General features: G+C 44.5%; 1 protein-coding gene across 1 annotated transcript in view; it reads left to right on the top strand.

Moving 5' to 3' along the window:
• Positions 1-1,693: 1,693 nt before the first annotated feature.
• The window catches only part of Cep85 (centrosomal protein 85), a 45,825-nt gene continuing 33,952 nt past the window's right edge, over positions 1,694-13,566 (top strand). Inside the window, exons 1-3 of the mRNA XM_070037574.1 lie at positions 1,694-1,795; positions 9,868-9,940; positions 12,819-12,971. Coding sequence (XP_069893675.1) covers positions 9,886-9,940; positions 12,819-12,971 — 208 coding nt within the window. The 5' untranslated portion in view covers positions 1,694-1,795; positions 9,868-9,885. The remainder of the gene's footprint in view (positions 1,796-9,867; positions 9,941-12,818; positions 12,972-13,566) is intronic.

The following is a 13,566-nucleotide window of genomic DNA, read 5'->3' as shown; positions in this document are numbered from 1 at the left end:
CAGAAAACCGGAAGTAGCACTGTAGCTCAAGTTGTAGAGTGCTAGCCTTGAGCTGAAGAGCTGAGGGACAGTGCCTAGGCCCAGAGTTCTAGCTCCATGACCAACCCCCCCCCCCCAAAAAAAAAAATCTGGCATGATGGTATAAGCCTGAAATACCAGTACCTTGGAGGGGAGGCAGGAAGATTGTGAGTTTGAGGACAATCTGGGCTTCATAGGGAGTTACAGACCAGCCTAGGTTACAGAACCTACGTTATAATGTAGATTACATAACTTTCTCAAAAAAAAAAAAAAGCCTAGTGCTGGTGGCCTATAAGCATAGCTACTCAGGAGGTTGAGATCTGAGGATCATCATTCACTGATCAAATCCAGCATGGGCCTCCAATTAACTACCAGAAAACTGGAAGTGGAGCTGTGGCTTGAAGTGGTAGAACACTGGATTTCAGCAAAAAAGCTCAGGGACAGCTCCCAGGCCTTGAGTTCAAGATCCACAAAAGCAAAACAAAAGAAGCCTCTTAATTTGATTAGAGAATCAGAGGCTACCTTCAAGGCCTTCTAGAAAAGAGAAGTAATATCCCTAAAAATTTGACATAATAGAAAATATTTCTACCGTTAAGGTCCTGAGACTGAGATATTAAGGGACTTTAGGGTACTTAAGGCTGCTATCTTCAGATCACGGTTTATAGCCAGCTGGGAAAGGAAAGTCTGTAAGACTCTTAACTCCAACTAACCAGCAAAAGGCCAGAAGTGGAACTGTGGCTCAAGTGGTAGAGCACCAACCTTCAATTAGAAAAGCTAAGCAAGGGGCTGGGAAGGTGGCTCAGGGGTAGAGTGCATGCCTCGCATGCATGAGGCCCTGGGTTCAATTCCTCAGCACCACATAAACAGAAAAAGCTGGAAGTGGCGCCGTGGCTCAAGTGGTAGAGCGCTAGCCTGGAGCTGAAAAGCTGAGGGACAGCTCTTCAAAGTTCAGGCCCCACGACTGACAGAAAAAGCTAAGCAAGTGCTACAGACTCGAGTTCAAGCCCCAGTTCCGGTACAAAACAGTAACAAAACAGTCTGAAAACTTGTTACCAGACTTAAGGTTCATATTAACAAAAGTCCTCTACCTATCATCTACCTATCATACCCAGGTTTATTATCCAGTAAATCAGGCCAAGACTCCAAACTAGCCAGTGACCCCGGCCACACCCGCCTCGTGTGTGGGTCATTTGACCCCTTTCTTCGGGGGCGGGAACCGACAGTTGGGTAGTGGAGTGAAGGAAGGTGAGGCCGGTTTAGTGCATTCCCACAAGCCCTGGCCATCAGCTTCCTACTGGCCCAGGCTTAGTAGGCCGCTCTAGGACTCGGTGAGCTCTACTCCACCTACAGGCCGAACTGAGTAAATGCCAGAGGCCACGACTCCGAGGCGCCGCACAGCGCCGCAGATCTCGGCTGAGTCATGCGCAGTATGACCCGCCGCCCCCGCCCGGCACCCCCGCCCTCGGGCCCCCCTCCCCCTCCCCCCCCCCCGCTCGGAGGGCAGCGTGCACAGGGTGGGACATCGATGCAGCTCGACTCTCGATTGGTCTGGAGTGGGAACATAGGGGAGAGAAACTCACGCGGCTGGACGCCCTATTGGTTGGGATCCATAAAGGGGCGGAGCCTGAGGGCGCGCGCTCCGGGGCGTGCGGCCTGGCGGGCGTGTAACGGCCGTTATAGGAGCTGAGGGACGGACGGAGTTGCCGCCTGTGGTGAACGTGGTAGCCGTACTTGGTGTCCCCGAGTGAGGGACTTTGTCGCCCGCTTTCAGGCCTGTGTAAGTTCTCTCTGGGAGCTCCGGTCGGAGCGGCCGACCCTGCTCCTCCTCCTTCCGTAGCCTGCGGGTATACTTCGGATACACCTTCGTCGGTGTGGCGGGGGGGGGGGGGCATGGGGGTGAAATCCTGGAACTGCGGAGCGCATGCGCTCCGTGACTAAGCCGTCACCTCAGCTCCCACCACCTTGAGTCTCACAGCCTCAGTCACATTACCCGCCCCCCCCCCCTTGCCTGTTTCTCTTTGTCAGTCACTGCAGCGGGAGTGTGCCTAGGCTCGTGCCAATGGTCAGGGAAAGAGCGGGCAGTGGACAAGGCTAGGTGAAACGAGTTTGAGTACTCAGAAAGTGTAGGGTGGAGAACTTAGGAAGACCCAGAAACGCAAAGCGCTGATCTAGTTGGAGAGGTCAGGTAGCTGCTCCCTGGGAAAGTGAAGTTTGAAGACGCATAGAGAGATCACCCTGGGGTGGGATGGGGGGGGCGGACAGAGAGCACTTGGACAGAGTCCCCTAGACCAGTGCTTGTGAGCTGGGGGCGATTTTGCTTTTGGGGATATCTGATAATGTCTGGAGACAGCCTTGGAGTCAAAACTGGGAGATTACTACTGGCATCTAATGTGAAGAAAGCAAGAGTGTGGGCAGCCTCCCGCCCCTCCCGCAACAGGAGGCAGTCCAGGTAAGGTGTCAGGAATGGCGAAGAAGTTAAGGAGCTCTATGACACCAGGAGGGGCAGGTGTTTTGGATGGACTGGAAGTTTAAGTCTGTTTGTCTAATAGCATATTCACCACTTCTTCCTCTGTTTTGTGACTGCATCTAGATAAGTAGTTCATTCTCACCTCGAATTCAGGATCTTATTTCAGCCTCCCAGGTGCTGGGGTTACAGGTGTGTACTACCGATGTTTTCCCCTTACACCAATATATTTTGAGAAGGTGACACAGAATTTAGGCAAGTTAGATGCTCACTAAATTTTGGTAGAATAGTTTACCAGGTGAGGAAGAGTAGTGATATACTGATCACGTGAGATACCTGGACCATATTACTTTAGGGATTACCTTTTATTAGAATTTATATATTCTAATAAATATATAGGATATAAATAAACATTTTTATATTTATATAATTTATATGTTTATATTTAACATATAAATACATAAATATAGATCATAAAATATATGTTTTTGTTTTTGTTTTTTGGGTCCTGTTGTGGGGCCTGAACTCTGGGCTTGGGCACTGTCCCTCAGCTTTTCAGCTCAAGGCTACCACTCTACCACTTGAGCCACAGCGCCACTTCTGGCTTTTTCTCTTTTTGCTTATGTGGTGCTGGGGAATTGAACTCAGGGCCTCATGCATGCAAGGCAAGCGCTCTACCACTGAGCCACCTTCCCAGCCCAATATATCCTTATATATATAAGAGAACCAGGTGCTAGTGGCTCACACTTGTAATCCTAGTTACTCAGGAGGCTGAGATCTGAGGCTCATGGTTCAAAGCTAGCCCTGGCAGGAAAGTCTCTGAGACTTCAGTAAACTACCAGAAAACCAGAAGTGGTGCTGTGGCTCAAGTGGTAGAGCTCTGGCTTTGAGCTGAGCTGAGGGACAGGGGCCAGACCCCTCAGAGTGCAAGCCCATATATACACACACACATACACACACACATATCAGGACTTGTATGTTGGGGGGGAGTGGGGGCGGGGGTGGGGGGGGTGCGCGCATGCGTGTGTGCTCACATGCTGATCCTGTTGCTTAAACTTAGGCTCTAGGCACTGTCTCCTAGCTTTTTTCACTCAAGGTTAGTGCCTTTGAAAGTGCTACTTGAGTCACAACTCCACTTCCTGCTTTTTTTTTTTTTTGGTAATTGTAAGTAAGAGTCTCATGGACTTTCCTGCCTGGACTGGCATTGAACAATGATCTTCAGATCTCAGGCTGAGTAGGATTATAGGCATGAGCTACTAGCACCTGACTGGAACTTATTAAAATTTTTTAAAAAGTAGCATATGTTGTTACACGAGGGGGGTTTTATTGTGATATTACCACATGTATATACAATTTGTTTGGACCAACATCACCGCTATCACTCTCTGTACTACTTCCTCTTAATTCCAACAGGTTTCATTCTTTTATTTTTTATTTTTGGGTCCAGTCGTGGGGCCTGAACTCTGGGCCTGGGCACTGTCCCTCAGCTCTTCAGCTCAAGGCTAGCGCTCTACCACTTGAGCCACAGCGCCACTTCAGGCTTTTTTCTTTTTGCTTATGTGGTACTGGGGAATCGAACCCAGGGCCTCATGTATGCAAGGCAAGCGCTCTACCACTGAGCCACCTTCCCAGCCTCTCATTCTTTTTTCATATGTGCAAATAAACAATATTCATCCTCATTCATTCTCTTCATTAGCGTTCCCCATTCCTGCTAATTCCCACTCAGGACTAGTTTTTTTTTTTTTTTGTTTTTGGTGCCAGTCCTGGGCTTGAACTCAGGCCTGGGCAATGTCCCTGAGCTTTCTGCTCAAGGCTAATGCTTTGCCACTTGAGCCACAGCTCTACTTCTGGCTTTTTGTGGTTCATTGGAGATGAGAGTCTCATGGACTTTCCTGTTTAAGCTGGCTTCAAACCATGATCCTCAGATCTCAGCCTCCTGAGTAGCTAGGATTACAGGCTTGCCACCAGTGCCTAGCTTCCTGAGCTTTTTGGCTCAAGTGCTCTACTACTTGAGCTGCAGCTCCACTTTTGGCCTTTTGTTGCTTAATAGGAAATAAGAATCTCACAGACTTTGCTACTCAGCCTGGCTTTGAACTGCAATCCTCAAGTCTCAGCCTCCTGAGTAGCTAGGATTATAGGCATGAGCCACCAACACCTGGCTTTTTTTGTTTTTGAGATGGGGTCTTTGTTGCCCAAACTGACTTTAACCTTGTGGGCTAAAATGACTCCTCCCACTTTGGCCTACAGGTGTACCACTGTACATTTTCTATAGAGATTATTTAAATGCATGAGAGGATGTGCATAGATACTATGTGCAAACACTACATTATTCCATATTAGAGTCTTGAACATCTGTGGATTTTAGTATACAGAGTTTCCTAAAACCACTCTCTTAACGATACGGAAGGACCACTTAAGAATGGAATTGTGTAGTCTTAGGGGTAACACTGTTTAAGGGGGAGCTCTAATTGTTATTCTGAATTTAGAAGTCTGGTCCACTGGGCCTACCATTATGCTATTTTAAATGAATTTTTAATTTTGATTACTAATATTCAATAGTTGTGTCCTTTACTCTTCCTCTTTTTTTTTTTTTTTTTGGTCCAGTTGTGGGGCCTGAACTCTGGGCCTGGGCACTGTCCCTCAGCTCTTCAGCTCAAAGCTAGTGTTCTACCACTTGAGCCACAGCACCACTTCCAGCTTTTTTCTTTTTGCTTATGTGGTGCTGAGGAATCGAACCTAGGGCCTCAGGCATGCAAGGCAAGAGCTCTACCACTGAGCCACCTTCCCAGCCCCTTTATTCTTCCTCTTAAGACAATTTTTTTCCCCATTGTGGGGCTTGAACTCAGAGCACTATCCCTGAATTTTTGTGTTCAAGGCTAGTGCTCTATCACTTTGAGCCACAGCTCCACTTCTGATTTTTTGATGGTTAAAATTGGAGATAAGAGTCTCACACAGCCAGGCATTGGTGGCTCACAACTGTAATCCTAGTTACTCAGAAGCCTGAGAGCTGAGGATCACAGTTCAAAGGCAGCCTGGACAGGAGTTGAAGAGGAGTTGGACAGCTCCTACGCCCAGCGTTCAAGCCCCACAACTGACCAAAAAGTCTCACGGACCTTCCTGCCTGGGGCTGGCTTTGAACTGTGAGCCTTAGATCTCAGCTTCCTGAGTAGCTAGGATTATAGCCATGAGCCACCAGTGCCTTGCATTCCTAAGACAATCTCAACAAGTTCACTATTCTATTTTCATACATACAATCTACTTTGAACATATTTATTTTCATTCACTTATCATGTTAACTCAAATTCTTTGTTTTGTGTTTCTGAGAGTCTTGCTCTGTAACCCAGATTATGCCTCACACTTGAAATCCTCTGGTCCTAGCCTCCTCCTATTCTAGTCCTGTGCTTGGATTATTTGCATGTGTCATCTCTTCTGACCTGGTTTTGTTATCCTTTAGGGAAAAGGATAATGGCCCTGTGTGTAGTGACACATGCCTGTAACCTCAGACTTGGGAGATTAAGGCAGAAAGATAAAAAAAAATTTAGTGCCAAGTCAGAAGCTGGTGGCTCATGTCTAATCCTAGCTACTCAGATGGCTAAGAGCTAGAGGAACACAGTTTAAGATCAAGTCCAAGAGACTCCATCTCCAAAGTAACCAGCATAAGAAGACATGACTCAAGTGATAGAGCATCAGCTGAGCAAAGAAGCTGAGTAAGTGCAAGGCCCTTGGTTCAAACCCCAGCATCAACCAAAAAAAAGGGGGAAGAGGTTCAGTGCCAGTCTGAATTTGCTATATATGGGAAGACCCTGGTTTGGTTTTTTGTTTTGTTTCTTGTTTTTAAAAGGTGGGCTCATGCCTGTAATCCTAGCTACTTAGGAGGTTGAGATCTGAGGATCATGGTTCAAAGCCACCCCAGGCAAGAAACCCTATGAGACTCTTATCTCCAGTTAACCACCAAAATACCAGAGTGGAGCTGTGGCTCAAGTGGTAGAGTGCTAGCCTTGAGCAAAAAATGCTGAGGGACAGTGCTTAGGACTGAGAGACTAGCATATGCACAAAAAATGTAGAGGTGCTTCAATGGAATTTTGATATTTTTATATTGATAGGTAAGTTATTGCTAGTGACTACTATCACCATTAATTCACTACCTATAAATTGAATAGCTGCCTATAAATTGGTATTACCCATAAATGATACAGGCTATAGATGAAGCTGGGTCATGGTCTCTGTGTAGCCCAGGTTTGCCTGTAATTCTTCATCCTTCCACCTCTGCCTTCTGAGTGCTGAAGTTGAAGGTTTACGTTTCATTACTGAGCCAAGCTTCTCTAACCCAGTATGTGAAGAGGTAAGATCTGGAGGGTGGTACCATTTTGGTTTTATATGCAGTAAATTAGTGACCACTTCAGTTGTTACTCAAGAGAAAACTGTTGAGTTCAGTAAAGTATATTAGAGAATTGCTACCATTTCAAAATTGAATTTCATCTAAAAATTTTGTCCTATGAATTGTCTCAAGTTATTTTGGGGCTGTTATAAGTCCAAAGTTTCTAAATACATAATTTACCCTTCCTTTTTTTTTTTCCTTTAGAGTTTTAGTCTCAAATTCAGTCTTGCTGAGTGTTAGAATTATAGGCTTGTGCCAACTACTGTACCTAGTTTATAATTTTTATATGAAGAAACGGAGGCACAGATATATTGGGAAATTTTCCCAAGGATAACACAGCTAATAAGTTGTTAACTTGAACTTGGTTTTGTTCAGGTTTATTTATTCAGGTCTCAAAGAGAAAAGCATTTTAAAATTTTATAGTAGGGCACTTATAATCCTAGCTACTCAGGAGGCTGACATCTAAGGATGTGAGTTCAAAGCCAGCCAGGCAGAAAATCCTTGAATCGCCAATTAATCAACAGAAAACTGGAAGTGGCACTGTTGATCAAAGTGATAGAACTCTAACCTTGAGCAAAAGAGGTCAGGGACAGTGCCCAGGCCCCAAGTTCAAACCCCATAACTGACCCAAAATAAATAAATAATTGTAGTTCAGAGCCAGCCTGGGCAGAAAAGTTTTTGAGACTCTGACCTCCAGTTAACCACCAAAGAGCTGGAAATGGAGCTATGGATCAAATGGTAAGAGTGCCAGCCCTCAATGAAATAGGCTAAGGGAGAGTATCCTGGCCCTCAGTTCAAGCTCCAGGACCAGCACCATTTTTTGTTTTTTCTTAACAATTAGTAGGATTCTAGGACCATATGGGATTCATAGTGGGAGTCTGTTTGCTTCTGTTTTCTATACTTACTTTGGGACTGGTTTCGAACTACGATCCTCAGATCCCAGCCTCCTGAACAGCTAAGATTACCAATGGCATGAGCCATTGGTACCCATCAGCTTACTTTTAGAGGAGAAATGGAGTATTTGTAGAGGATTGGGAGTTGGTTTGCTTGTATGTGTGTGTATGTGTGTGTATGTGTGTGTGTGCAGTAGTACTTGCTAGTTCTGGGGCTTGAACTCAGGGCTTGGACACTGTCTCTAAGATTTTTTGCTCAAGGCTAGCACACTCTGCCACTTGAGCTTACAGCATTTTGGTGGTTAATTGAGGATAAAAGTCTCACAGACTTTCCTGCTCTGGCTGGCTTTGAACTCAGGTCTCAGCCTGCTGAGTAGCTAGGATTATAAGTGTGAGCCACTATTGCCAGGCTTATTTATTTATTTATTTATTTATTGATTTTTAACTTTATTCATGCCAGTACTAGCCTTGAACTCAGGGCCTCATGCCCTTGAACTTGCTGTGGGAATGTGGGCATCATCCTTTTGCTTGGCTTTTTTTTACTAAATGCTAATGTTCTACCACTTGAGACATACCTCCACCTCCACTTCAGGCATTGTTTTTGCTGATCAGTTGAAGAAAAGAGCCTCATGGTTGGGCTGGCTTCAAACTGGTATCCTATGGTCTCACCCTCTTGAGTTGCTAGGATTACAGAGTGAGCCACTAGTGCCTGACTTTTTTTTTTTTTTTTAATCGATAAGTAGGGTGGTGTCTTGCTTTGTTGCCTAGCTCTTTCATAGTGGAACGTGATCTTCCCTGTCAGCCTCCTGTGTGGCTAGGACTACCTATGCGTGCCACTGTGCCCTGTAGTTTGTTTCCTTAAATGTTCTTCGAAGTCTCAACCCTCAAATCCTGCCTTGGTCTTGGTCTTGACCTCCTTCCTGGGAGGGGAGTAGCTGAATTTTAAGTTGGCTAGTATTTTATTGTTGCTGTTGTTATTGATTTTGTAGTAAGGGGACTTGAACTTAGAGCCTTGCACTTGCTAGGCAATTGCTCTACCACTTTGAGACATGTGCCTAGCTCATAACAGTGATACTACCAGAAATTGCTAGGATTTTTTTTCCCCCATGTTAGGGGTTGATAAGTTGGCCAATGATTTAATTTGTTTTGCTTAAGTAATGCAGCATCCATAGAAAAAAAGACAGGATTGAAAAAACAACACACACACGCACACACACACATTTTTGGAAAGAGGCACACCCAAGAACTACCTCTTTCCACATGCCTTGTCCTGAGCATCTCTTAATATGAATCCTTTCATAATAAACCAATACATGGGGCTGGGAAGGTGGATCAGTGGTAGAGCGCTTGCCTTGCATGCATGTGGTCCTGGGTTCGATTCCTCAGCACCACATAAGCAAAAAGAAAAAAGCCAGAAGTGGCGCTGTGGCTCAAGTGGAAGAGTGCTAGCCTTGAGCTGAAGAGCTGAGGGACAGCGCCCAGGCCTAGAGTTCAGGCCCCACGACCAGACCCCCCCCCAAAAAAAAAAAAATACATGTAAGTAAAGTGTTTTCTTGAGTTCTGTGAGACGTTCAAGAAGAAAATCTTAAAAACCTCTTTGTAAGTTGAGCTCCAGTGGCTCATGCCTGTAATCCTATCTACTCAGGAGGCTGAGATCTGAGGGTCACAGTTCAAAACCAGCCGAGACAGGAAATTAACCACTCAGAAAACTGGAAGTGGCGCTGTGACTCAAGAGATAGAGCGCTCATCTTGAGCTGAAGACCTGAGGGATGGATAATGCCCAAGCCCAGAGTTCAAGCCCTATAACCGACAAAAAAAAAAAAAAAAAGAATCATTGAAGCCTGAAGCCAGCTAGGGCAGAAAAGTCTATGAGACTCTTATCTCCAATAAACTATTCAGAAAAAACCAGAAGTGGTGCTGTGGCTCTGGTAGAGCACTAGCCTTGAGCACAAAGAGGCTCAGGGACAGTGCCCAGGTCCTTAGTTCAAACCCTAGTACCAGCAAAAGAAAAAAAAAAAGCATGAGGTCCTGAATTCAATTTCTAGTACTACAAAATAGAAAAAAACTACTGTACTGGAAAGATCTGACTGCTTATTTATTCCTTTATTCTACAGTTGTCTCAGATAACTATAATGGCCATGCAAGAAAAATACCCAAGTGAACGGTCCTCTCATCCCAGTTCACCAGGTGAGTAGTTTTCTGAGGTAAATCCTGACTTTTGCTGTTATTTCATATTCTTTACGAGAAACACTGAGCCCACAAGCATTTACTAAAATGCTCATACTAAAAGAATAGCTAAGTGACTGCAGAAGAGAATGGTTCAGATCAAAGGATAAATACAAAGTGGAAAGGCTGATGCCCAGCTTTTATCCTCCTTTTAATTAATATTGGGCCCAACAGAAGCAACTTCTAGGTTATATATTAAAATTTCATAAAAACTTATTGAATATTCCTTCCTTCTTTCTCTTTTTCTTTCTTTCTCTTATTTCTGTCTTCTCTTTTTCTTTCTTTTTCCCTCCCTCCTTTCTTTCCCCCCCTTCCCTCCCTCCCTCCCTCCTTCCCTCCCCCCCCCCCCTTTCATCACAGCAGAATCAAGATCTCATTCTCATCTAAGGGGAATAACCGAACCAGGTCACTGCTGTTGTATTCATAGTATCTTGTCTGCTTTGCAAGATCTTTGTGAGCTGTAGGATATCTGGCTACTCTTGATTATGCCTTTTACATCTTCTTAGTACAGATTATTCATTTGGGGAGTTACTCTGTGTGTGTGTGTGTGTGTGTGTGTGTGTGTGTGTGTGTGTGTGTTTTGATCTCTCAACATCTTTTCCTTTTAATAGCATTTTTAATAGAAATCTTTAATATGGAGTTGCAGGGATTAGGTGACATCACATGGAAAGTTCTTGCTGCAATCTATAATACTTAAGAAATATTACACGGTACCACTGGGTAATTGCAAGTATAAAGCTGATGGAAGAAGTAGTATGTATGTCTTTGTCAAATTTTTTTTTTGTGTGTGTGTGTTTTATGACTTGTAACTTTTTTTTTAAATTTTATTTGTGAACATACTGTACAGAGGGGTTACAATTACATGGGCAGGATAATGCGTACATTTCTTACCAAGCATTGCATCCTCCTCCTTTTGTTTACCCTTCACGTCCCTTCCCAGCCTCCTCCCCCCCCTCCCCCCCTCCCCCGTGTGTGTGTGTGTGTGTGTGTGTGTGTGTGTGTGTGTGTGTGTGTGTGTGTGTGTGTGTGTGTGTGTGTGTGTGTGTGTGTGTGTGTGTGTGTGTGTGTGTGTGTGTGTGTGTGTGTGTGTGTGTGTGTGTGTGTGTGTGTGTGTGTTAACCTCAGTCCTGTGGCTTGGACTTAGGGCCTGGGCTCTGTCCTTGAGCCTCTCTGTGCTCAAGGCTATCACTTGAGCCACAGTGCCACTTCCTGCCTTTTCTGTTTATGTGGTATTGAGGAATGGAATCCAGGGCTTCATGTACTCTAGGCAAGCACTCTATCACTAAGCCACATTCCAGCCGCTCATATTTTTTGACTGACCTAAAAAGTTCTTACTGAATGTTCTATTTACCTACTCTGTTGCTCTTTTCTTTTCTTTTTTGGGGGTCTGGTCATGGGGCTTGAACTCTGGGCCTGGGCGCTGTCCCTCAGCTCTTCAGCTCAAGGCTAGCGCTCTACCACTTGAGCCATAGCACCACTTCCGGCTTTTTTCTTTTTGCTTATGTGGTGCTGAGGAATCGAACCCAGGGCCTCATGCATGCAAGGCAAGCGCTCTACCACTGAGCTACCTTCCCAGCCCAATCTGTTCTTTTCTTTATAGTTCTGAACCACATAGTACATCAACCTGAGTCACCAGACAGCCTAGTTTGGTTATAGATAGAGGCAGCCCATGCTGTTCTCAACAGTGTAGGCCCTCACTTTTCACTACCAGGGATCAGTCAGCAAAGGCCTTTTTACTAGAGTGATTGAAGGTGGTCACCTTGACCTAGGGCATTCAAACAAAGGTGTTTCTCAAAAATAAAACAAAATAGGATTTGAATATAAGTCTTTTATTACTAAGTCATGTATTTGTTGAACACTTCCTACCTACTGGCCGTCATACAGCAAGCTTTAAAGTCAATCTTAGTCTTTATTGTCTTAACCTATTTAGAAATTTTAGTAATTTCTTTGCATTGCCATCAAAGTAAGTGATTTCTTTGCATTGCCATCAAGGTAAAACCTTAAAAATTCTTTGGATTGCTCAGGGAATGTGGCTCAGTGGTAGAGTTCTTGCATAGAGAGGTTAGAGTATATTTATAAAGTATTGTTGCTTCTAGGTTTCTGTAAGTAGTATTTGGTATTAAATATGATCTTTGTGTATATGTGTTCCACTACTCAGGGTAAGCCTTATTTCTGTTCCTGGATATTCTTACACCTCATGATATTTTCACATAAAGTTAAGTGACTCAGAGTTGCTGAAATGAACATAGGAAAGAGAAAAAGGTGTGATGTTATATTCTCTCATAGTTTAAATGATCTTTTCAAAACAGTCTCATTAGCTATATACCAGTGGCTCCCACCTGTAATCCTAGCTACTTGGCAGGCTGAGATCTGAGGATTATAGTTAAAAGCCAGACAAGTTAGAAAATTCCATGAGACTTTATCTGCAGTTAGCCAGAAAAAAGCTGGACTAGCAACATGGCCCAAGTGGTCGAGCACCTAGCCATGAGTGAAAAAGCTGAGCAAGAGCTCAAGCCCTGGTAACAGCATCAAAAAAAAAGATCTCATTGAACTGCATCATATACATGTAGATAATTCCTCTTTTTTTTTTTGTTGGTCATGGGGCTTGAACTCTGGGCCTGAGCGCTGTCCCTCAGCTCTTCAGTTCAAGGCGAGCGCTCTACCACTTGAGCTACAGTGCCACTTCTGGTTTTCTTGTGGTTTATTGGAGATAGGAGTCTCACGGTCTTTCCTGCCTGGGCTGGCTTTGAACTGAGATCCTCAGATCTCAGCCTCCTGAGTAGCTAGGATTACAGGCGTGAGCCACCAGCGCCCGGCTAGATAATTCCTCTTGTTTCAGGTTCCAGTGTGATTCAGAAGGGCAGTTCTGTGGGGACTGAATGGCAGACCCCAGTTATCTCAGAAGCTTTTCGGAGCCGCTTCAGCCGCTGTTCAAGTATAGCTGACAGTGGGGACACAGCCATTGGGACATCATGCTCAGATATTGCAGAAGGTAAGTTTGGATTAATGATTTGATTACCAATATGGTTTTGTTTTTGGATTGAATTCTAAGTGTATTGTCATTTACAGAACATTCCTAAGGTCAGTCTGTTCACTCATGGAGTCTGATTCTTCTCACTGCATTCTTTTTCATTTCTGGTTCTTCTATTTATCCTACCTGAAATGGCTTTCTTTCTTTTTTTTGGTCGGTTAGGGGGCTTGAACTCTGGGCTTGGGCGCTCTCCCTGTACTCTACAGTTCAAGGAGAGCACTCTACTGCTTGAGCCACAGCTCCACTTCCAGTGGTTTATTGGAGATAAGAATCTCACGGACTTTCCTGCCTGGGCTGGCTTTGAACTGTGATCCTCAGATCTCAGCCTCCTGAGTAGCTAGGATTACAAGTGTGAGCCCCCAGACCCCAGCTTTCTTTTCTTTTCTTTTATTGTAAAGGTGAGATATAGAGGGGTTATAGTTACATAAGTCAGGTAGTGGCTTTCTGATAGAGTATTTCCTTCTACCAAATTAATCCTGCCTGTTCAATATTCCCTATCTTACAAATTCTCAGTTTTAGTCTTTTTTTTTTTTTTTTGCCAGTCCTGGGGCTTGAA

This window comes from Dipodomys merriami, unplaced genomic scaffold (assembly GCF_024711535.1).
Source record: "Dipodomys merriami isolate MVZ:Mamm:240054 unplaced genomic scaffold, mDipMer1.0.p SCAF_28, whole genome shotgun sequence".
NCBI lineage: Eukaryota > Metazoa > Chordata > Mammalia > Rodentia > Heteromyidae > Dipodomys > Dipodomys merriami.
Note: the sequence above shows the minus strand (reverse complement) of the source record. Positions and strands in the feature narration are given on the sequence as shown.